The 25086-nt window shown below is 40.4% G+C and overlaps 1 protein-coding gene across 1 annotated transcript in view; it reads right to left on the minus strand.

The window, feature by feature from the left end:
- LOC117065657 overlaps nt 1–23786 on the minus strand; it is a 102933-nt gene extending 79147 nt beyond the window's left edge. The window contains exon 1 of the mRNA XM_033180742.1: nt 23649–23786. Coding sequence (XP_033036633.1) covers nt 23649–23768 — 120 coding nt within the window. The 5' untranslated portion in view covers nt 23769–23786. The remainder of the gene's footprint in view (nt 1–23648) is intronic.
- Between the last annotated feature and the right edge of the window lie 1300 nt (nt 23787–25086).

A 25086-nucleotide genomic window follows, 5' to 3' on the forward strand; every position in this document is an offset into this window, starting at 1 on the left:
ATGGGCTCAATAAGATTTCTTCTTTTAATTGTAACCTCTTCATCTTTATTAGAAAAAAAAAAAAAGTCACTCATCAGTTTGTTACAATGTTCTGTCACTCATTCATAGGAAGCACCTATATGCCAGGAGCTATATCAAATTCTAAACACAGAGAACAAGACATAGGCCCAACTCTCAAGACATCGCAATTTACATTATTTGATGATGGTTTACAACAATTGAGTCTCTATGACAAAGGTACTTTACATATCAGCATGCCATAAAATAGGCAGTTACTATGGGATCCTGTATCACTTTATAAAAGAAAAGGTCTATTTTGATTAACTCCAGTTTTAGTATATAATTCAAGTGTATTATGTCAGCAACTCAACTGACCTCTTCTAGATCCAGAGAAGATTACCCCAGTGTTTTCTGGAGAAGCTAAAAAGGGTGGCGGTCACTTCCTTCCACAGTGCTAGTGAGATGAGGAAACATTTACTAGGCCCATACAAAACCCACAAAAAGGAACTCCTCCCACCAGCTCATGATGTAGCCCCGCCTCTGACCTACAGGTGCAGTCACAGAAGTGCAGAGATATAGTCGAATTCCTGCCTACACCATGGGTTAAGATTTGTGCCAAATGGCTGATAAAGAATGCTCATTTTATTTAAGCAACTTTGTAGCTACATATGAAATATAAAAGTAAATAGTGAAGCCTTTGTTGCCTCATTGAAAATCCTCTAGGGAAAAAAAAAACTGTTTTTAACCCAAAACATGTTTGTGCATACACATATTTATAAACATCAAGTAAAGTTTTGGTAAAAAAGTTCTATAACAAATAGCCATTGGTAATTTGTGCCTGTAATTACCATAAATATATGGAAAAAAGGGCTACGACATCTGTGTCATTTATATGAAGCCCCACATGACACTTCCTTTTAGAATTTAGAAGAAGAGAAACAAAAACAGTAACAACGACCTCAGGAGCCAGATTTGTCTTCCCTCATAACAAGAGAAAATTGACTGTGTTCCCATTTTGCCCTGACTGCCTACAAATGCAAAAACATGTCTATATTTAATCATGGCATCTAATCTATTTTTTCTATTTTCTTTGTTATTTTATTGTTATTTATGTATTTATTTATTTTTTTGAGATGGAGTTTCGCTCTTGTTGCCCAGGCTGGAGTGCAATGGCGCGATCTTGGCTCACCGCAATCTCCACCTCCCAGGTTCAAGTGATTCTCCTGCCTCAGCTCATTGCAGGCATGTGCCACCATGCCCGTCTAATTTTGTATTTTTAGTAGAGATGGGGTTTCTGCATGTTGGTCAGGCTGGTGTCGAACTCCCAACCTCATGTGATCTGCCTACCTCGGCCTCTCAACGTGCTGGTAGCTGTCGCCCAGGCTGGAGTGTGGTGATACAACCATAGCTTGCTGCAGCCTTGAGCTCCTGGGCTCAAGCAATCCTCCCACCTCAGACTCCTGAAGTGCAAGGATTACAGGTGTGAGCCATTGCACCCGGCCTTTTTTATTTTATCGATCCTGTTGTCAATATTTGCCTTTCTTTTGCTTTGATTTTGCCTTTAATTTACATTACCTCAAATCTTTTTTGTACAGTCATAAGATACGAATTCAATATAAAAATGTACATTAAATATTCTTAGAGCCACCACAGAAATGTGTGTAGGAAAAAAATATTCAAAACTTAGACATAAGGCAAATAAGAAGTATATGTCTCTATAGTTTCTCTATAGTTTATAATATTCCAATTGAGTAAATATGATGATTCAGGAGAGCTCAGAAGTTTTACAATTCTATGAAGGTAGAGGCTAATTCATAGAAAAATGGTAAAGTATGATGCATTTTTCAAGTTGACAGAAAAATAAAACCAAGCAAATAAAGATTGAGTTTTTGTCCTATAAGCACATTAACTACTTTTGTTTCTAACACACTGCTTTCCTTTCATTTCAGCAGGTCTTTCCCTATTCTTCCATTCCTTCTCGAACCAGCTCAGTCATTCTACTGGTTCCTTTAATTAACAAGCTATATAACATTTGGATACATGTTTGTTCAAGAACGATATTTTTAATAACTTAATGAGTTATTTTTCAAAATGTATTTTAAGGAATATTGAGATAGAGAAGACTTAGTCCTTGCTCTCAGTGACATTACAGTAAAGTAAGACAGACAACGCTGTAACAATGAAGTAGAACTCAGCACAGGATGGTGAAAGCCATAAGGATATCACAAGCTACCAAGTATCCTGAGTGAATCTTTCATTTCAGACCTGCACCTTCCGCTACCTTCCCCAACTCACTGCGAGATGTTAGATGGAAATATGGTGGATTCATGAACTTAATTCTCATCTCCTTTTTTTCCCTCACCCTCTACAACTAATTCTTCCAAAGTCCTATTGATTTTAATTCTCCAGTCTACCCTCTATTCTTCATCACTTCATTACAAAACCAGCAAGTTTTTATTTGGGATTTTAGAAGGGTAGGGGGTTTACAAACAGGGAGTGAGTCACAAAGATGACATGTTTCAAAGGGCAATATGATCACAAGGCAAGGCAAAATGAGAATTACTGATGAGGTTCTATGTCCCACTGTGCATGCATTGTCTTGATAAACATCTTAACAGGAAACAGGGTTCAAGAGCAGACAACCCATCTGACTAGAATTTACCAGTCTGGAATTTACCAATCCTAGTAAGCCTGAGGGCACTGCAGCCAGGGATATTTCAGTCCTTATCTCAACCTAGTAAGACAGACACTCCCAGAGCGACTGTCTGTAGACCTACCCCCAGGAATGCATTCCTTCCCCAGGGCTATTCCTTGCTGGAAAAAGAATTCAGTGATATTTTTCCTACATGCACATCTGTCTATAGGCTTTCTGCAAGAAGAAAAATATGGCTCTATTCTGCCTGATTCTGCAGGAAGTCAGACCTTATGGTTATCTTTCCTTGTTCCCTGAAAATCACTGTTATTCTGTCCTTTTTCAGGGTGCACTGACTTCATACTGTTCAAATACACATGTTTTACAAACAATTTGTACAGTTAATGCAATCATCACAGGGTCCTGAGGTGGCATACATCCTCAGCTTATGAAGATGACAGGATTAAGAGATTAAAGACAGGCATAGGAAATTATAAGAGTATTGACTGGGGAAGTGATAAATGTCCATGAAATCTTCACAATTTATGTTCAGAGATTGCAGTAAAGACAGGTGTAAGAAATTATAAAAGTATTAATTTTGGGAACCAATAAATGTCCATGAAATCTTCATAATTTATGTTCTTCTGCCACGGCTTCAGCCAGTCCCTCCATTCGGGGTCCCTGACTTCCCGCAACACACACAGGTTACACTGTCCCATCTTCTCCAGCACAAACAGACACACACATACACTTAGACCTTGGTGGGTCAAAAGAGCTGGTATTTATGCAGGCTTTGAGGCAAATTCATGCTGTGGATTTTTTGCTATATGCTGTTGTTTATGTCTAGAGATTTTTTCCTATTTTTTAATCTAGATAAATTTTTTTTTTTTTTTTTTTTGAGATGGAGTCTCATTCTGTCACCCAGGCTGGAGTACAGTGGCACAATCTCAGCTCACTGCAACCTCCACCTCCTGGGTTCAAGTTATTCTCCTGCCTCAGCCTCCTGCATAGCTGGGATTACAGGCATGTGCCACCATCATGTTTAGCTAATTCTTGTATTTTTAGTAGAGACAGGGGTTTCACCATATTGGTTAGGCTGGTCTCGAACTCTTGACCTCGTGATCTGCCTTCCTCAGCCTCCCAAAGTGTTAGGATTACAGGCGTGAGCCACCACGCCCAGCTACCTGGTTAAATCTTATTCCTACTTGAAGACTTAGCCATCATCTTCTTTAAGAGCTGGACAAAATATCCTTTGTTTTCGCACTTTATGCGTACCTATCAAGCTATTTACCATGTATATTAAAGTTACAGGCCAAGCACAGTGGCTCACGCCTGTAATCCCAACACTTTGGGAGGCTGAGGCAGGTGGATCACCTGAGTTGGGAGTTCGAGACTGGCCTGACCAACATGGAGAAAACCCGTCTCTACCAAAAATACAAAATTAGCCGGGCATGGTGGTGCATGCCTGTAATCCCAGCTACTCGGGAGGCTGAGGCAGGAGAATCGCTTGAACCCGGGAGGCAGAGGTTGCGGTGAGCCGAGATCGTGCCATTGCACTCCAGCCTGGGTAACAAGAGGGAAACTTTGTCTCAAAAATAAATAAATAAATAAAGTTACTTGTTCTGTCCCTTTCCACTTAATGCCCAATGAAATAAGTTATTTGAGGGAAGAGATACTCTTTTTTCAGCTTTTCATTCCCAGCACCTAGCACAGGTCCTAGCACCCAGCAATGTCTTGATATATTATTCTAATTCTAGTGTTTATGTATTGAATTGCGGAGGGAGGAATCACTTCTTGTTTGAATACTCAGAGAAGGCCCCATGAAAGTGGAAATAGGTTAACTGGGCCATTTTATTGGAAAGTAATATTGTTGTTATTCTTAGTTTTTTATTTGCTTTGTTATTCTTTCCTTTCTTTCTGCTGTTCCTTTTTTTCTTTCCTTCTTTCTTTTCTGAATGAGTTTTTTTTGACATGCCATAAGCTCTTCAGAAAACATTTACAAATAGATCACCACATTCCCTGTTCAATTTCATCTTATTTTCCTGGTCAAAGCTCTCTGTTTTTCTGTACTCTACTGTCTGACCACATGAGGGTAGCATTTTTCCAAAAGTCCAGGGAAAAAAGTGTGAGCTCAAGGAAAGTAAAGCTGATTTTATGTGATATTTTGATGCCCCTTAGTTTTGCGTTTCGATTCCCCACATCCATATGAAAGTAATAACCTAAACATAAGCATTGCTTTGCCCATTCCTCTGGCATGATCGTTCACTATCTCGGGTTTTGTAGCCTCTCCTTATTTCAGGGAGGCTGGATTGCTGTCTTCGCCGCAGGCAGCAAATTCATTTCCAAACACAAAGACCCAGGGAAACTTAGCGACCTCCAAATAGTTTCAGACTTGCTCAGACACCAGACAAAAGAAGCCAAGGCAGTTCATCAGACCCACTCCCTAATTCCCCACCTCTGAAAACAAGTTTTCCCCAGAGAACAGACAAGCGAAGGTATGTTATTGTGTCTAGAGGTTTCCCATTGTGTGGATGACCTTGTTTTTTTTTAATAATACTGTTAATGTTTTAAATATTTTTGCCAGAACATTTTATGTTTCTTAAAGGGATTTTCAGAGGAAAAAAAAAAAGACAATTTAAAAAAAAGTTACCTTCCAAGAATCCCAAGAATGAAAAAAAGAGCAATAATTTCTTGTTGTTCTTACAAAACATTAGCTACATAAGCTTTTATTTCATTAGTCTGCCATTCCTAGCCATAAATGGCATTTTATAGGTCACTCGGTAATTGACTAAGTATCCCTCCTTCTTAGTGCTGTACCTCTTCAGTTTTTAGAGGCTGCTATGGGAAAGCGCCATTCAAAATAAGCCAGGTGCTTTAATTTTATTTTAGTTACAAATGGAAATAAAGCAGAGATCCAATGATGCTGGCTTTTACTCCTTCTGATCTATTTTTCTTTCTACTCTGTTACAAGAGGCAATATGTATATAGGAGACATACGAACTGGGTCCTAATTCTATCTCTGCCACTAGGTATGTGTCATTGAAAAAGCGACTTGAGCATTTTAAATCTCCTCCCAAATGGGATAATAATACCATTTACCTTATCAGGCTGTTGAGAAAATTAAATAAGATACGTAACAGGATTCACACAAAAAGTTGCAGTGTATGCTATATAGTAAAGGCTCAATAAATCACACCTTTATTAATTATGTTGTTCAATTCACCTGTTAGTATAAAGGGATAAAGGGCAGAAAGATAATATGAGCGTATAAAGCCCGAAAGAACAAGAGCATGAAAGGATGTTTTTTACCCCAGACACCCTGCCTTCATCATTCTCCCCTGACTCCTGGTGCTCTCTAAAACAGCTAACAAAACATCTTCACCAAGAGCATTGCGACGTTAAGTAAATAAGCAGTGATTTATTTAAATAGCCAAAGAAAAAAAATCTTTCTGTTCAGGATTGGGTTAACAGGTCGTAGAGGAAGAACAAACAAATCTCAGGCAAAAATGCCAAGAACCAGCACTGCAATAGTTAGCCCTCGCAGTACTCACCGACACCACAGGGGGTCGCTGTAGAAAACCAGCTGTGGTTTGGGGCGCCTCTCAGACATCACTGACAATTAACTTTTCATTTGATCATCAGTTGTTTAATTTTTCTTGTGTGTATATCACAAGAGTCATTTTTTAAGACCTGAAACGGACCTTAAGAATGTTCATTTTTTATTCGTTTTGTGTGTGTGTGTGTGTGTGTGTGTGTGTGTGTGTGTATTTTCCAAATATTTATTGAACAACTGCAATGTGGCAGGCATGCCTGAGTATGAATGAGAAAACTGTGTAAGTGGGCCAGGCGCCATGGCTCAACCTGTAAACCCAGCGCTTTGGGAGGCTGAGGCAGGACGATCCCTTGAGCTCAGGAGTTCGAGACTAGCCTGGCCCAGCCTGGACCAGCCTGGCCAACATAGCAAAATCCCGTCTCTAGGCATGGTGGCAGGCTCCTATAATCCCAGCTACTCTGGAGGCTGAGGCAGGAAGATTACTTGAGTCCGGGAGGCGGAGGTTGCAGTGAGCCGAGATCACACCACTGCACTCCAGCCTGAGCAACAAAACAAAAACAAAACAGAAACAAACAAAAAAACGGGTACGGTGGCTCATGCCTGTAATCCCAGCACTTTGGGGGACTGAGGCTGGTGGGTCACCCAAGGTCAGTTTGAGACCAGCCTGGCCAATGTGGTAAAACCCTGTCTGTACTAATAATACAAAAATTAGCCGGGCGTGGTGGCGCAGCCTTATAATCCCAGCTACTCAGGAAGCTGAGGCCAGAGAATTGTTTGAACCCGGGAGGCGGAGGTTGAAGTGAGCCGAGATCGCTCCATTGCACTCCAGCCTGGGTGAAAGAGTGAAAACTCCATCTCAAAAAAAAAGAGAGAGAATACTGTGTAAGTGATTTGCCTATTGGCAGAGCTACTAAATGGTTGAGCCAAGACCTGGATCAGATCATCTGACTTCCAGTTTAGTGAACTTCCCCTAAAAATAGCAATATAATTATTTCATTTAATTAATTTATGTTATATAATCCAGCCGGGCAAGGTAGCTCACACCTGTAATCCCAGTACTTTGGGAGGCCGAGGAGGGCAGATCACTTAAGGTCAGGAGTTCGAGACCAGCCTGGCCAACATGGTGAAACACCTGTCTATACTAAAAATACAAAAATAAACTGGGTATGATGGTGGGCACCTGTAGTCCCAGCTATCTGGGGGACTGAGGCACGAGGATCAGTTGAACCCGGGAGACAGAGGTTACAGTGAGCCAAGATTGCACCACTGCACTTGAGCCTGGGTGATACAGGGAGACTCAGCCTCAAAAAATACTACTACTAATAATAATTAATGCTTATTATATAATCCTATATAATATATCTTTTTTTTATTATACTTTAAGTTCTAGGGTACATGTGCATAACGTGCAGGTTTGTTACATGTGTATATTTGTGCCATGTTGGTGTGCTGCACCCATCAACTCGTCAGCACCCATCAATTCATCATTTATATCATGTATAACTCCCCAATGCAATCCCTCCCTCCTCCCCCCTCCCCTATAATATATCTTAATATAATTATCAGTATAACTAACATATAATTCACTATATATTAAATAAATAACAATATAACAATGACTGAGCCCCTACAATGTATAAAAATTTTTTCATGTATTTTAAAATTTGCTATATGGCCTCTAGAGTGGTCTGAAGTTATAGGCTTTAGAATACTATGTTTGAATCCCAGCTCTGTTCCCCATTAGCTATGTGACCTTGATCAACTTAATGAACATCTCTGAGGCTCAATTTTCTCATCCATAAAATAAAAATAATACAATCTGGGCTTATGGTAAGGATTGAATTAAATTAAATTAAAACATTATTTAAAATATACATAAAATGCCTGGTACAGGATAGAAACCTAGTCATTATCATTCATGGTCCTAACAAATTTGCATTTACTAAGGAGGAAAGTAACACATAAAAGTTTAGTAACTTGCCCAGGTTTATTCAGCCAATAAGTGGCCAAGTCAGAATCTGAACTCAGATCTGATTCCAAAGCTTATGTTCATTTCACTATTATGTTGCCAGTGTGATTTTGTCTCCAAACATAAATGCCTTTAACATAAATGTCTTTAATAAATGTCTTTAGTATTCCTCCACGCACCTGGAATAGGCTACACATGCAAGAGCTAATCTACACATGTCTATTAAATGTTAGCAACACTTTTAGACAAGGGGAGGATAGAGAATAGGAACGTTTTGTTTTGTTTTTGTTTTCCTCTTTTTCTGTTACAATTAATGTACTAAGGATTAAGAGGGAACATAGCTCAGTTCCCTCTTTTTCACTGTTCTGTATTTTTCATTAAAGACAAAAGGATATGGTGCTTCACTATGTAGAAGCTTGTGAATCCACGCTGTTATCCGCAAAGAATCCCTGTGGTTTTTTACTCCCTTTTCAAGTTTAAACCAAGGTTCTTTTCCCAGTTCCCATGATCTGCCTCAACAGAAGGGACTCAGTGAGTCGCTGCATTTCTAGAAGGAAAGTGACAGGACCAGGAGGAGTGAAGTCCCCTGAGTGTGCATGAGATCAACAGCTGCCTGCTTGGTGGGAACTGAGAGGGCTGAAAGGATTCTATCCAATCGCTACCCCCACAAACACACACACATCCTCAAATGTCCTCTTGGAGTTAAATATGTATCTATATTCCAGGAAGTCCCTGGGCAAAATGGAGGTAATTTACCCAGAAGAATCATATAATAAGATATTAGAACCCATTAACAGAAACCTTGCCTTTTTATTAAATTATTTAGCTGCTCTATTTGGCAACCCTGAGGGGAAAAAAAGCATCATGTATGATAAGGGAATGCCCTACTAGGAAATTAAGTTTTACTGAGAGACCCAGATGAGAGGCACATGGGGAACGGGGATTAACCAGGACAACCTGTAAATGTCGTACCAAGCATGTTGTGTTGGTAAACAGGATCTAGGACGCGAGGGCGGGGACTTGATTTATACTCTGCAGATTTCTTCGAGGTAATTATTTCACCACAGCTGATTTCAAACTACCAATGACAAAATTGCAAAATACTTAACAAATGGCCAGCTTAGGCACATCACTACCAATAATTTTGGAAGGATGAGGTTACTTCTGGCCAATGACAGACAGTGTGGCTTTTCAAAGCTGGTGTGTGTTTATCCCTGTCAAGTTCAATATGCTCCTTACCCAACCCCACCCCTCAAGCAGGGCTACAAAGGAATACGTAGAGTTAAGGTGGAGTAACAGCACAAATGAGTGCATGGAAAAACTGGTGAAATCTAAATACAGTCTGCAGTTTGCACTGTACCAATGGCAGTTTCCGGTTTTGCCATGTTACCCTAGTTGCTTAAGTTGTTACCATAGGGAGACGCTAAGTGAAAGGCACATGGTGCACTATGTGCTAATTTTCCAACTTACCATAGTTTATCACTATTTTAAAATAAAAAAGCTATATTAAAAAACCCTCAAGCAATATAGGAAAATATATAGATGACAGTAAAGTTTACCCCAAAATCACACCACACAGAAATAATCGTGATTATCATTAGGTGGACATCATTCTAGACATCTTTTGGTGTACATATACAGTTAGAAAAGGGAAGAGTTGATGCTACTTTTAGAGAAATAGAGTTCCAAAATGGATCCTATTTTTAAGTACATGTAAATAATTTAATTGAACTTGAACTTAACAGAAGAACCTGATATTAAACTGTAAGAATCAGTAAACTTCAAATCACACACACTCACACACACACACACACACACACATTTATACCCATAGAATGGAGTATCGGATTTCTTAGATGATGAGACCAGAGTCTGTGGGACCATTTTTTGGCTCTAAAATTAAGGCCTTTAAAATTATAAGTTGAGTTATTGTATTTCCTGTTCTCAGAGACCATAGCGCTAAGAAAAGAGGCATTGAGAGATTCAGCCCACCAAGGTTTCAGAAAAAAAATGCAAAAACACTGAACATTAACTTCAAAATGCCTTAGAACTTTGATAGACAACTAGGCTTTTTATATTTGACTTCCTGCTCTGTTTCATTAGCGGAAGCCTTTGACCACACTGTCCTCTTTTTATCTATATCTTGAGGCCACCAATATGATGATACAGTGTTAACAGAAAATTAAAATGTTAATTTTGATATTTTGTCATAGGGTTTACTTTGCTAAGTATTTCACTGATGTGCTAAACCACATTACAGATCTAGCCAGCTTTATAATTTTAAAAGTTCAGCACAGTTTTTACATCCTTTGAGTGTCATAGCAATCTGAACAACAGTCCAGGCTGATATTTTACCCCCATTTTAGGAGTGGTGAAAGTGAAGCTCACAGAACGTGAGTGGCATGCCTACAGCCATGGGGAGGAAGTGGAAGGGCCATGGGATCTCACAGATTGCTGGATTTTTGGTATTTCTATTATCATATGTTAATAGAAGTCTGACGTGGCTTTAGAACCTCCATATGTCAAATGTAATTCAATGCAGTTTGTAACACACTCAGGAAATTAAAGCTTAAAAGGAATTGAAATCTTCCCTACTCCCACAAAAGAAAAATATTTCAAACCTACTAAGAGATTAGTAAGGATTTTTTAAAAATCAGATTAGCAGTTTATTTCATTTCATGCAACAAGAACTAAAGGAATGGACCACACAACATATAACTTTTGGTCCTGGATAGGAAAAATAATAATAGCTAATATTTTTAATATATCATGGCACTATGCCAAGTGATTTATTTTTATTATTTAAAATTCATAATAATCCTTTGAGGTATACATTATGATTATCCCGATTTTGCAAAAGAAGAAACTGAAGATTGAAAAATCAGGTTAGAAGATCTAGAATTTGAGCCTGTGTTTGTCTAATGTGAGGCTATAGTATACTCTCTGGAGAATAGAGGAAGGCCAAACCAACAAACAAAGCCCAAGAGTAATTAAAAATATAACTGAAAAGAAAGAAAATTAACCTTTAGGATTGTCATATATTCTCTACCTTTTCCTCCTAGTCCCCTTCTCCCCTCCAACTGTAAAAGCCAATGGATTCTATTTATTCTCTTCCAAATCCAAAGCTGCTCTCTAAAAAGTGTCTGGATCTCACTTATGGTAAAGAACAAGTAACTCTTCACAGTGTTGAAAACCACTGCCCCTGGAGCTTTAGATCAAGCTTTAGCTAATCCTTTGGAAGGTTCATTGGAACTGAAAGAAAATTCGGTTCTCTGGAACCGGAAATTTGAGATAGGAAAAAGCAACGATAAAAAATATGGCATACAGTCAATTGACTGTTGACAAAAGTGCCACGACAATCAAACGGGGAGAAAAGAGTCTTTTCCACAAATGCTGCTGGGACAGTGGGTACCTACATATGAAAGAATGAATGTGGACATCCACCTTACATTCTATACAAAAATCAACTCACCATGTATCACAGACCTAAATATAAAAGTTAAAACTACAAAACTCTTAGAAAGAGGGTGTAAATCTCCATGATTGTGGATAAGGCAACATTTCTTACATATGACACCAAAAGAAAAGCCACAAAAGAAAAAAATAGATAAACTAGACAGCATTAAAATTAAGAACTTTTGTGCTTCAAAGAACACTACCAAGAAAGTGAAAAGGCAACCCACACATTAGGAGAAAATTTGGAAAACCATATATCTGATAAGAAATGTGTATCTAAAATACATAAAGAACTGTTGGGCCAGGTGTGATGGCTCATGCCTGTAATACCAGCACTTTAGGAGGCCAAGGTGGGAGGAACACGAGGTCAGGAGTTTGAGACCAGCCTGGCCAACGTGGTGAAACTCCCGCCTCTACACAAAATACAAAAAAAAAAAAAAATTGACTGGGCATGGTGGTGGATGCCTGTAATACCAGGTACTGGGGAGGCTAAGGCAGGAGAATCGCTTGAACCTGGGAGGCAGAGCTGGCAGTGAGCCAAAGTCACGCCATTGCATTCCAGCCTGGGCGACAAGAGCAAAACTCCATTTCAATCAAAAACAAACAAGCAAAACAAAAACAAAAACAAAAAACTATAATTAAGACAGCACTGCATAAAAAATACTGACAATACCAAATGCTAATGAGGATTTGGAGAAACTGGGTCTTTTATACATTGCTGGTAGCAATGCAAAATGATATGCCTCCTGGAAAACAGTATGATACTCTCTTAAAAGGAAATTTTTATTTATTTATTTTTGAGACATGGTCTGGCCCTGTTGCCCAGGCTGGAGCGCAGTGGTGTGCACATAGCTCACTGCAGCCTTAACCTGTGTAGCTCAAGCAATCCTCCCATCGCAGCCTCCTGAGTAGCGGGGACTACTGGTTCCTGCCACCACACTCAGCTAATGTTTTTTCTTTATTTTTTGTAGAAACGGGGTCTCACTATACTTCCCTGGCTGGTCTTAAACTCTTGGGCTCAAGTGATCCTCCCACCTTGGCCTCCTAAAGTGCTGGGACTACAGGCAGGAACATACCATGCCTGACCAAAAGGAAAGGTTTTATATAAAGAAAATCATGAAATATGTGGTCTTAACGTTCTTAAAAGAAAATACAGTTACCATACAACCAAGCACCCACACTCCTGGGCATTTATCCTAGAGAATAAAAATTTACATCCAAGCAAATTTTGTACATAATTGGTCATAAGAGCTTTATTTGTAATTTCCAAAAATGGAAACAACGAACATGTCTGTTCAAGAGATGAATGCTTAAACTAACTAGTCTATACCATAGAACATTATTTGGCAATAAAAAACAGTGAACTGGCCAGGCGGTGGCTCATGCCTGTAATCCTAGCACTTTGGGAGGCAGAGGCAGGTGAATCACATGAGGTCAAGAGTTCAAGACCAACCTGGCCAACATGGTGAAACCCTGTTTCTACTAAAAATACAAAAAGAAAAAAAAAAAATTAGCCCTATGTGGTGGTGTGCACCTGTAATCCTGGCTACTTGGGAGGCTGAGGCAGGAGAATCACTTGAACCCAGGAGCCGGAGCGTGCAGTGAACTGAGATGGCGCCATTGTACTCCAGCCTGAGCAACAAATATGAAACCCAGTCTTAAAAAACAAATAAACAAAAAACAGTTAACTACTGATACGTACAGCTTGGTTGGATCTCAAAGGCATTATGCTGAGTGAAAAGGTCCAATCTCAAAAAATCACCAGCAGTATGATTTCATTGACAATAACGTTCTCAAAATGACAAAAATTATGGAGATGGGAAACAAATTGGTGGTTGCCGGGGGTTATGGAGACTGGAGGGAAGGGATGAGTGTAACTACAAAGGGTAGTGGGGATATGTATATGTATAGATGAACAAAAACGACAAAAAATTTCACTCAAATTAAGCCCATCGCTGCTCAGACTTCTCAGACGTAAGCACCCAAGATAAAAACCAAGAGGAATTGCATCACTGCACTCCAGCCTGGGTGACAGAGCGAGACTCCGTCTCAAAACAAACAAACAAACAAACAAAAACAAGAGAAATGAATCATCTTCTGGAGAAGTTATAATTCCTTAGACATCTTGTCTACATTGAAAATGTATGTAAATAAATGATAAATAAACATGACACAGTCTAAATTTTGCCAGCTTCTAAATATTCATCGTAATGCTGGATTTTAGTCTCTGGAGCTATCTAAATCATGGCTAAGATCCCCCAATCTGGCAGAAAGGCTATGTCATTACTTCATTTCTTTCCACAGTAATTTTCTCCTTTCAGGTTCTTACACATAGAGAACCCCCTCATCTTTCACTCCACAGGGCAGCTGGTTTCCAGCCATGAAGTAAATGCAAACTTCATGGTTCAGAATATGCCAGCAGCTGCCAGAGGATCCCAATTTTTCAGTTCCTGGACTGTTATGAAGAAGAGTTTTAGGCCAAGGTCATCAAAGACCGACTCCACTACTCAAAAAGAGCCAGACAGGCAGGGTAGAGGGCTTTCCGTTGAGAGCCAAGCCCAGTTTCTCATTGGTACAACTCATTTGTCGGGGTCTCAGCTGCATGAACCTCATTCTTCACTTGGTCATATCCCTACCCGGTAGGTGTAAAAGTACAAATCTCTACGTACTTGGCAGCCAGACACATGCTAGGACCCTGCATCACTAAGGTTACCCAGGCCCACCAGGCCAGATGGACTCAACAAGGAAGCTCTTGCCACACTGGAGCCCAGATACCTTCATGCCTCTCATTACAGCCCTTCAAGCCTTCCACCCAACCCTGAACCCTCCTCCTCAACATTCTGCTTTACTTAACATTGTGATTCATTTTCTCATCTTCTGCAAAGAGTCTCATACAGCCCACAGCACAGTCCAATTACTATCGTTAACATTGTTACTGACAGACACCACTTCACAAGAAAAAAACTTAGTATGTTTCTAGGACTTTGTATACATTATATAATTGAATCGTGACAACAACCATAAAATTAGGCACAATTATTATCCTGATTTTCCAAACAAACTAAAAACATCAGCAATAATAACTGGGGTCTTTATAGTTCCAAGGTCCCTGCTCTTAATGTTTCCACCATAAGGCTCCCTGGCTCTGCTAAAGGACTTGTATTTCCATAATCAATACTGTGACCTTTGGAAAATGAGACACCTGGATGTGAACCTAGCTAGGTGACTCGCTTGAAAAATGGCACTTGCAAATCAGATCGCCATTCAAGTCTTAGACCCTCGTTTGTGAAAATTAGGGATGAAAATAATGCCTGCTTCACTAAACTGTTGTGTAAGTTAAATGAGATAATAAAGTATTTAAAGTACTCAGCATGATGCCTAACAAACCATGAACCCCTGTGAATGCCTGTCAAATGAATTAAGAAATGAATTTGTAACAATTAATATGAATAGGAGAAAGAAGAGACAGAAAATGCCAGTGACTCACAGGAGAGCAGTAGTACTTGGCTTTGTGATGTGGTCAGAGACATCTGGATAAGAAAATTCTGTGGCTGTCTACCGGTTCTCCTGGCTGTTGCCATCTGCAGGAGCTCAGTGCTAATGAGGCCACAGCCAGGAGGTCCTCACCCTTGGGCAATTCACCTTGCTTGGTTCCACAGGCACCAATGGCATTTATAAGGCAGCCATTCAAAAACACTGTTTTTAAGAGGAACTGGCACCAAAAATAGTTACAACTGAAGAATGCTCTCTATCTTTGTTGCTGGACAAACAATTGCAAACCAACATGCCACTAACATCAAAAGAAGGATAACTTCAAAGAGATAGCAAAATTCACACGAACACTGACTCACATCTGTGTTGGGCCCAGTATTTCTGTACCATCAGCTCACTGGTTCTGGGACTTTTGTGATTTCACTTACTAGTAAAATAGCGGGAAAAAATAGGGAAAAAAACTCAAAGAGGTATTTATAAAGTACACATTTTTTAACAAAAAAATCCACTCCCCTCCCTTTTTTTTTTTTTTTTTTTTTGAGAAAGAGTCTCGCTCTGTCACCTGGGCTGGAGTGCAGTGGCGCAATCTTGGCTCACTGCAACCTCCACCTCCCAGGTTCAAGCGATTCTCCTACCTCAGCCTCCCACGTAGCTGGGACTACAAGCATGTGCCACTATGCCCAGCTAATTTTTGTATTTTTAGTAGAGACGGGGTTTCACCATGTTGGTTGAACAGGATGGTCTCGATCTCTTGACCTCGTGATCCACCCGCCTCGGCCTCCAAAAGTGCTGTGATCCATTTTTTTAACTGTGTAAAACTTAGCACTCATCACACTGATCTTATTTTTCTTATTTTACTACAGGCTTATAAAAACTTTGTTATGGGCATAGTCCAGTATACAGATACACACACATACACACACACTTACATACACACACGCACACATTATATATGGATAAGTATTGGAGAATGACTTCATTATACTATTTACTTCATAAAAACCCAGAAACAGGACCAAGCGAGGTGGCTTATACCTGTTATTCTAGAACTTTGGGAGGCTGAGGTGGGCGGATCACCTGAGGTAGGTAGTTCGAGACCAGCTTGACCAACATGGAGAAACCCTGTCTCTACTAACAATACAAAATTAACTGGGCCTGGTGGCGCATGCCTGCAATCTCAGCTACTCAGGAGGCTGAGGCAGGATAATTGCTTGAACCTGGGAGGTGGAGGTTGTGGTGAGCTGAGATTGCGCCATTGCACCCCAGCCTGGGCAACAAGAACGAAACTCCATCTCAAAAAAAAAAAAAAGAAAAGGAAAAGGAAAAAACAGAAACAGAGATATTATTCTCAGTTTACAGAGACAAATACTAAGGGTAAAGACATTTTCCAAAGACACAGTGCATTAGACAGAGAGGGTGGGCTCAAGCCAAAAAGTTAGGCATTTGGAAGATCTTATCACACAGTGCCACAAACTGTGAGATATGAAGGAATTCACAGAAGCTTAGGCATACCCAAATTTAGGCAAAATTTACACATACATAGCTGCAAATACATAAAAGACAATTGGAAATGTTATCGGTTACTTATAGTGTTTTTCTAACCTCCAAAAAACAGACTATTGGCTGGGCACAGTGGCTCATGCCTGTAATCCCAACACTTTGGGAGGCCGAGGCAGGTGGATCACCTGAGGTCAGTAGTTTGAGACCAACTTGACCAACATGGTGAAACCCCGTCTCTACTAAAAAGACAAAAATCAGCTGGGCATGGTCGTGGGCACCTGTAATGCCAGCTACTTGGGAGGCTGAGGCAGGAGAATTACTTGAACCCAGGAGGCAGAGGTTGCAGTGAGCCGAGATCATGCCATTGCACTCCAGCCCAGGCAACAAGAGTGAAACTCCATCTCAGCAAAAAAAAAAAAAAAAAAAAAGATAAACACAGACTATATGTATAGATACAGGTAAGGGTAATGTTTTAATCTATATATTGCATATTATGTAGATTCAAATTGAGAGACCACAGCATCACCATTCTCTTTCCCTCTCTTTCTGCCTTCCCTCACGTTCTTTTCCAATGTCTATCTCATACACCTCTACCCTCTTGGTCCCACCAATGCTCTGCCTTTCATATACTCTGTACACTTTGAGAGGAAAGAAAGATGAAATGAAGTTTTTAATAAGTTTTCAGAAGCAAGTTGATAACAAAGGCATCTTGGAAACTCAGCTAACTGAAGGCCAGTCAAAACTTTGCTGCAAGTTCCCGATATCATGATAAAGTTCTTCCCCCGAGATAAGTCAACCTTAGTTCTGCCAGATAAAACTACTAAGCTCCTGGTCTACAGTATTACTTCTCTTTAGAGTCGCTATTTTAGAACAATGCCTGGTGTCACCATAGTTGATGCGAAGAACATTCTTTGATGACTAGACACCCAGCATGCAAACACTACTAGAGCTGACAACAGACAGCTGGGTGAGTCAGCTTAGAGTCAATTCTATCCATGGACCTGTGTTCTTCAGGATATCGACATGTGTACCTTTCTGCGCTCCAAACAGCGGCAGCAGCAGAAATAATGACAGAAAATGCGTTATGTTCACATTTATTTGATTAACACTGGATTATGTTATTTTCTTTTTTTTTTTTTCAGACGGAGTCTCACTCTGTCGCCCAGGCTGGAGTGCAGTGGCTGGATCTCAGCTCACTGAAAGCCCCGCCTCCCGGGTTTACGCCATTCTCCTACCTCAGCCTCCCGAGTAGCTGTGCCCGCCACCTCGCCCGGCTAGTTTTTGTTTTTGTATTTTTTAGTAGAGACGGGGTTTCACCGTGTTAGCCAGGATGGTCTTGATCTCCTGACCTCGTGATCCGCCCGTCTCGGCCTCCCAAAGTGCTGGGATTACAGGCTTGTGCCCCCGCGCCCAGCTGGATTATGTTATTTTCATAGAGGCCTGCTCAGTGCCTTTATCCAAATGGTCATTATGAATCTCCAAATATGCTGAGTTTTTCAAATGTATTTGACCAAAAAATTCTTTTTACAGGGTTTAGAGAGGCAACTTAAAATAAAAAATTCCTAGACTATTGCCTGTGGATCTCTGTGGTTTGGAAAATTATGTTGAAGCCTCAATATGCTAACCAGGAGAGCTTACTTGAGACATTTCAGATTGGCAAATTTTTTTTTTGTTTTTTTTTTTTTTTTTTTTTTTTTACTAATTTTGTATCCTAAAGTGAAAAAAAGATAAATTGTAGATTTTTTTTTTTTTTATTCTCCAAAGCCATGACTCCCTGGAGTTGGGTCTAACACATTCTGTAATTTTTCTCCTTTTCAAGACCCAAAGTTACCTCCCCCTATAAATCCACTTTCAACTATAATTATAAAAGTGAAAATTTAATAAAAGTTCTAAAGTGTGCCAATAAGCACAATGCATGCAATCTTTCATTTAATCCACAAGTCAAAGCTATAAAATAACTATGATTATTATCCCCCTTTGCAGATAAAAGATCTAAGTCTTGCTAGATTAAGGTGTTTTTCGAGATCACTCAAATAGTCACTGGAACGAGGCACACTGTCTGCAGAGCCAGCATCTTTCCACAACTATTCCTTCTCAGCTGTGTATGTTCTAAAGCCTACTCTTGCCTGTCCCTTCCTGATGCTTTATCATACTTGGGCATGCATAAAACCTGCATATCACTCTACTCCTCCTGCCACAGTGCCTTAACACTGTGTTGGGTGTTTTATTAGCACTTTTTGATTTGAATAGAGACAAAAAAAATACCCAAAAGGATCAAGACATCTCCAGGGAGAAAGGGGGCTGACTGAATGTCCCTTTCCAGAAAAAGGCTGTGTCCATCTCTTTCCTTTGTGAGCTGTTCCACACTTGAAGGATCCTCATGAAGCATAAAAGACCTGTGAAAGGGGAAGAGCAGTTCAGCTGACTGATAGAAAGCCTTCTCTGTGTCCGGTTCCTCTGCCTTGGACCCCAGTGAATACCATTTGTTTAAATAATGATCAGAACATAATAGATACGATGAGGTTGCCAAGAGGCTGGTCATTCAGCCCCTGCTTGGCTAAGGGGGAAAAAAAAGAAAGAAAAAAAAAAAAAACCTGCCCTGATATGGCCATGGCATGGTTCATTGGGCTCACATTTCCCCACTCTGAAGTTTGAACTGAAATCCCAAGATCTATCAATTTTAGAGAACAAAAAAGTTGGCAGACAAACAGAACCTTCCCTTCATCTCCAATAAATAAACACATTTTGAAAAGCGGGATGGAGAGGACTGCTAAGCATGTAGGAGTAATGATCAGAACTGCAGATCTTAGTAATATCCCCATCCTGTTACTCTCCCTAGTTGGGAGTGGGGGTGAGTGATGTATTTTGGAAAGGCAGAAGTGTGCAGGAGTAAGGAACAGGACTTCTGCTGTTATTAGATTGAGGTTTGAGGCTTAGCTTTTCTTTGCTTACATTACATGCCCTTGATCAAGTTGTTATTACTTCTCTGAGACTTGTTTTTCTCAGCCGAAAAAGTGAAGAAAATACAGCCCGAAGTTTTATGAAGATTAAATGACTTACTGTGCCTAAGGGCTGCAGAAGTGGAAAAACTTCGCTCATCTTTGGAAGCCAGAATCTTCACTATCAAGCCATGGATGATGCATTACTCTCTTTCCATCTCCGCTCTTACCCAAGAGCCCTAAACTCTCCTTCTCCTTGCTTTAGCCATATGCCACATTAAAAAAAAGGGGGGGGGGAGGGGGGAAGGGGGAGGGATTGCACTGGGAGTTATACCTGATATAAATGATGAATTGATGGGTGCTGACGAGTTGATGGGTGCAGCACACCAACATGGCACAAGTATACATATGTAACAAACCTGCACGTTATGCACATGAACCCTAGAACTTAAAGTATAATAAAAAAATTAAAAAATTAAAAATTAAAAAAAAAAAAAACAGGAGCATGTAGTGCTTAAGATCCAGTATAGTAGTTGCTACTGATCCTGTATCAAACATGACAACTATCCCTGTTGCACCTGGATGCCTGACACTCTAACTTACAGAGGCATAAACATACTTCCCTGGCCTCCAGCAGAAAGAACTTGGCAGAGAAATCTCAGAACTAGGCCAGGCACGATGGCTCATGTCTGTAATCTTAGCACTTTGGGAGGCCCGAGTGGGAGGATCACTTTAGCCAAGGAGTTTGAGTCCAGGCTAGGCAACCCCGGGAGACCCCATCTCTACAAAAAATAAAATAAAATAAATTAGGCAGGCATGAGGACGTACACCTGTGATCCCATCTACTTGGGAGGCTGAGGTGGGAGGATCACTCGAGCCTAGGAGCTTGAGGCTGCAGTGAGCCATGATCATACCACTGCACTCCAGTCTGGGCGACAGAGTGAGATCCTGTATCAAAAAAAGAGAAAAAGAAGAAGAAAACTCGGAACTGCCCAATAAAGAATGGTCACTGAACATTGTTCCTATAGACGGAGACTGGTTACTGAGGTCCATACTTCTCCAGGCAGGAGTGCTATAGTCCAACTAGCAAAGCCTATGTCTACAGTGTTGCCAATTAAATTCAATTCTCTGTGTAACCAAGAGGAGTTACCAGATGGTGGGAATAAACCTGCTCACTAATTGGAACGCTGTACCCCTGAGCAACAGTACTTCCTACATAGCAAGGGCTTGATAAATGGCAGCTACTTTGTAAATACTTTGTATGACTCAGGGGATGAGAAGCTTCGTTCCAAGATGGCAAGAATTTCTAACTATATACAGATTATTATCCAGATGACTGCAGAATATTATCCTCACCATTCATGAAATGTCTTCTAATCTTCATCAGTTTCACCCAGAATTTCATTTTCTTGAAAGACAAATTCCTTAATCTGGTTCAAAATTAACTCATTATTTTCCAAAATATAACAACATGTCTTCTTTTTTTTTTTTTTTTGAGACGGAGTCTTGCTCTGCCACCCAGGCTGGAGTGCAGTGGCCGGATCTCAGCTCACTGCAAGCTCCGCCTCCCGGGTTTACGCCATTCTCCTGTCTCAGCCTCCGGAGTAGCTGGGACTACAGGCGCCCGCCACCTCGCCCGGCTAGTTTTTTGTATTTTTAGTAGAGACGGGGTTTCACCGTGTTAGCCAGGATGGTCTCGATCTCCTGACCTCGTGATCCGCCCGTCTCGGCCTCCCAAAGTGCTGGGATTACAGGCTTGAGCCACCGCGCCCGGCCAACAACATGTCTTCTGGGCTAGCTTTCTCCCATTACTCCATTTTCTTCTCACTCTTGCATGACCTCCAGGCTGTATAAGTGGACTCTACTTACAATTTATATAAGAAGCACAGCTTGAGTATTATAGTAAGACCTTGTTTCTACAAAAAAGTCTTTTAAAACATTAGATGAGTATGGTGGCACATGCCTGTAGTCCCAGCTACTTGGGAGGCTGAGGTGAGAGGATCACTTGGGACTGGGAGGTGCAGGCTGAAGTGAGCCGAGATCATGCCACTGCACTTCAGCCTGAGTGACACAGTAAGATCCTGTCTCAAAACAAAAGTAACATCCAGGCACAGTGGCTCACACCTGTAATCCCAGCAGTTTGGGAAGCCGAGGTGGGCAGATCATTTGAGGTGAGGAGTTCGAGACTAGCCTGACCAACATGGTGAAACCCTGTCTCTACTAAAAATACAAAAAAAAGAGAAAATACCAGGTATATTGGCGCATGCCTGTAATCTCAGCTACTGGGGAGGCTGAAGCAAGAGAATCTCTTGAACCCTGGCGGTGGAGGTTGCAGTGAGCCGAGATCGTGCCACTGAACTCCAGCGTGGGTGACAAAGCGAGACACCATCTTAAAAAATAAAAATAAATAAAGTATACTCAAATTATTCTAAAAAGTATTTGGGTAATCTCATATTAATTTAAATTAACACTAAACCATACGTCTCCAACACACACACACACACACACGTACACAATTATTACATAAAATCAGGTATCTGAGAAAAAGGTGACTAGATCACAACAAAGAAACCCTCCATCCTGTCCCCGACTCTATTGCTGTGGGTATGCAGAGAAGGATTTGCTGCCCTTACCCTAAGAAGCTGGAGACTACTGGAGGCTCCATGGGAATCAACAAGGAAATTGCAACAAAGTGAATTACACACAACTACCAAAAAATACCAGTAAAGGAAAGCATTTGCTCATTAAATATCTGGACATGTAAATCTCAGAAATTTTATGTTGGCCTGATTTGGGCAATAAAGTAAACTGTATTCTTTTCTTTTTACTTTTTCTTTCTTTCTTTTTTTTTTTTTTTTTTTTGCATAGTCACAACTCTCTACCCCCAAGCTGAGCCCACCCAAGGTGGTTTTTCAAGAGAACGTAATTGGGGAATTTTGGTCTCAGTGTGAGGCCTTCAGAACTTAATCACAGGAGTCCAGAATCAAACAGCCCTTAAAAATCAGTTCTTTCAGTTTTTATACAAAGAACTTCCTGGAACACAGGGAAGCATCATACTGGCTCAACTCAGCATCTACGCCCTCTGACAGAACTAGACTGACTATCCTTGCCTCAGGTGGCTCCTCAGGCAGTGGGTGAGTCCTTTCTATCTGTCCTTTCTCTCATGGTTCCCTCTGTTCCTACCTTTGAAAGAGAAATCAAGCTGAGTGATTAAGAGTCTGTCTTTGTGAGAAAAGAAGTTGGGAATTACAAGATGATGTAGCTGGTAACTTCCCTAGCTGAAAAGAGAAACACGCAAGTCTAATTCTTATGCTCTTCTGCATTTGAACCACAGTTTTTAAAAAAATCAAATAATAATAATAAGTCAGGGAAAAAGCAAAGTCCCACTGGACTCCTGGAAAGGAGCCTTTTTGTTGAGCAGGGAAATGCATATGAAGACATGAATTAGAGAAGCCAAGAACTTAGAAAGGGAAGGAATGTGGAGGGATCCAGAGGGGAATACTGTATCTAGGAGGGAAAAGAAGTTGAAGCCAGCAAGATGGGGAGGCCATGGAAAGGAGGATTGGGAGAGAGAGAGACCGTGTGTGTCTGGCACCTAGACAGCAAAAAAATAAAAATAAAAATAAAAATAGAAAAATAACAGAAATAAGAAAAGTAGATGTCTTGAAGTTTGGACATATACTTGAGATGTTCATGTATTTATAAAAGAAACAAATCAGCCTTCAAGCTGCTGCAGAGTGGACAGAGACAGCTAGGGGATCCTGTCCATTAGGATTATAGTTCTTTTTTTATTTAATGCTTTGAAAAGGCAAAATAGATCAATTTACCTGTCTAAATTCAGTATCTTGGATTTCTTTAGCAAATAAGCTATTTAGTAAGCTTTCTTTCCTGTTCTGATGGCAGATTTTATTCTTTTGCTGGAATGACAGGGGAGAATAGGGATTATGAGATAGAATTCTTCTTTCCTCAACTAGTTTTTCTCTCATGACTGAATTTCAGTTCAACTATACTTTAATAAACTCATATTTTGAGCTTAGCATTTTCAGATGTTCATGATTCCTTTTTCTGTATATAAGAGAACTAAGGTTAAGAGGTTTAGAAACTTACCCCAAGTTCCATGGCCAAAATGTGAAGACATGTTTTGATTCCTCGATTGGAGTTCTTTCCACCACATCTGTCACATGTGTATTTCTTAAAGTGTGGACCGCAGACCAACAGCATCCACATCCTCAGAGAGTACAGCAGGAATACAGCATCCTAAGTCCTACCCTAGACCTCCTGAATCAGAATCTGCATTTTAAGCAAGCCCCCAGGTAGTTCACAAGGACGCTTTGGTTTGAGAAACTGGCATTCCACAGCTTTACTCTGGCTATGAAATAGCTGAGAGAAGCTCTGTGTGAACTTGGAAAAATCTATGCCATTAAGACACTATAGAGGATAAAAAGCAAACCAGAGAACAGTGGGTACAGAATAATTCTATTTTAAAAAATATATATTTTGAGACGGGATCTCACTCTGTCACCCAGGCTAGAGTGCAGTGGCACAATCATGGCTCACTGTAGCCACAACCTCAAAGTCTCAATCAATCCTCCTACCTCAGCCTCCCAGGTAGCTGGGACCACAGATGCGCACCACCACGCCCGGCTAATTTTTGTATTTTTTTTAGAGACCAGGTCTTGCCATGTTGCCCCGGTTAGTCTCAAGCTACTAGACTCAAGCGACGCACCTGCCTTGGCTTCCCAAATTGTTACAATAAATTATATATATAATAGGTCTATATATCCATGCAGAAAATAAAGACTAGAAAGATTTAGGAGAAAATGTTCTCTCTGGTGATGTGATGATAGGCAATCTTGTCTCCTTTTTTTTTTTTTTATTGTTCTAGTTTTCTTTCATTGTTCTAGTTTTCTTTTAGAAACACCTGTTAATTTTGAAAAGTTAGGTTTTCTACAATAGTCTTTACTAAATCTGGCTTGTTAAGGGGTGAGAAAAGTAATGCACGAGAAATCTGGGAATTGGCATGAGTGATCCCAACAGAATGCCACTACTGAGATTTTCTTGGATATTAATGGGCACATAGGGCTCACAGTGTTTATCAGCCTCCTGCACCCAATCTACTCACTTCCAGGAAGGGGCTCATTCTTCTGGCCCCCAGGGGGCAGTCCTCCATAAGTTTACAAAAGCCTACTCTTTTCTCCCACAGTGTGAATAATCAGGAGTCATATTGGCCACAACTCAGCTACACCAAGGTCTGAGAGATTCTAGGCACTTTAACAACAACAACAAAATACTATAGACACCGAGAGATAATATTTTATAAACAGAGGCAAAATCCCCAAATAAATAGAAAAGAAACAGAACACAAACCACCCACACTGCTCAGCCATAGCACCAAAAGATTTCTATCTACAAGAACATTCTTGTGTTTGGGAAGAGAGGGCAAAAGTCAGAAGGATACACACAACAAAGACACTAGACAAGGTTCAGATTGCTTAAGAAAAGGTCCGCTTCTATTAATACCTCCTATTACCTGTTAAACCTTGGA

The sequence above is a fragment of the Trachypithecus francoisi genome, unplaced genomic scaffold, assembly GCF_009764315.1.
Source record: "Trachypithecus francoisi isolate TF-2019V2 unplaced genomic scaffold, Tfra_2.0 Lachesis_group2, whole genome shotgun sequence".
Taxonomy (NCBI): Eukaryota; Metazoa; Chordata; class Mammalia; order Primates; family Cercopithecidae; genus Trachypithecus; species Trachypithecus francoisi.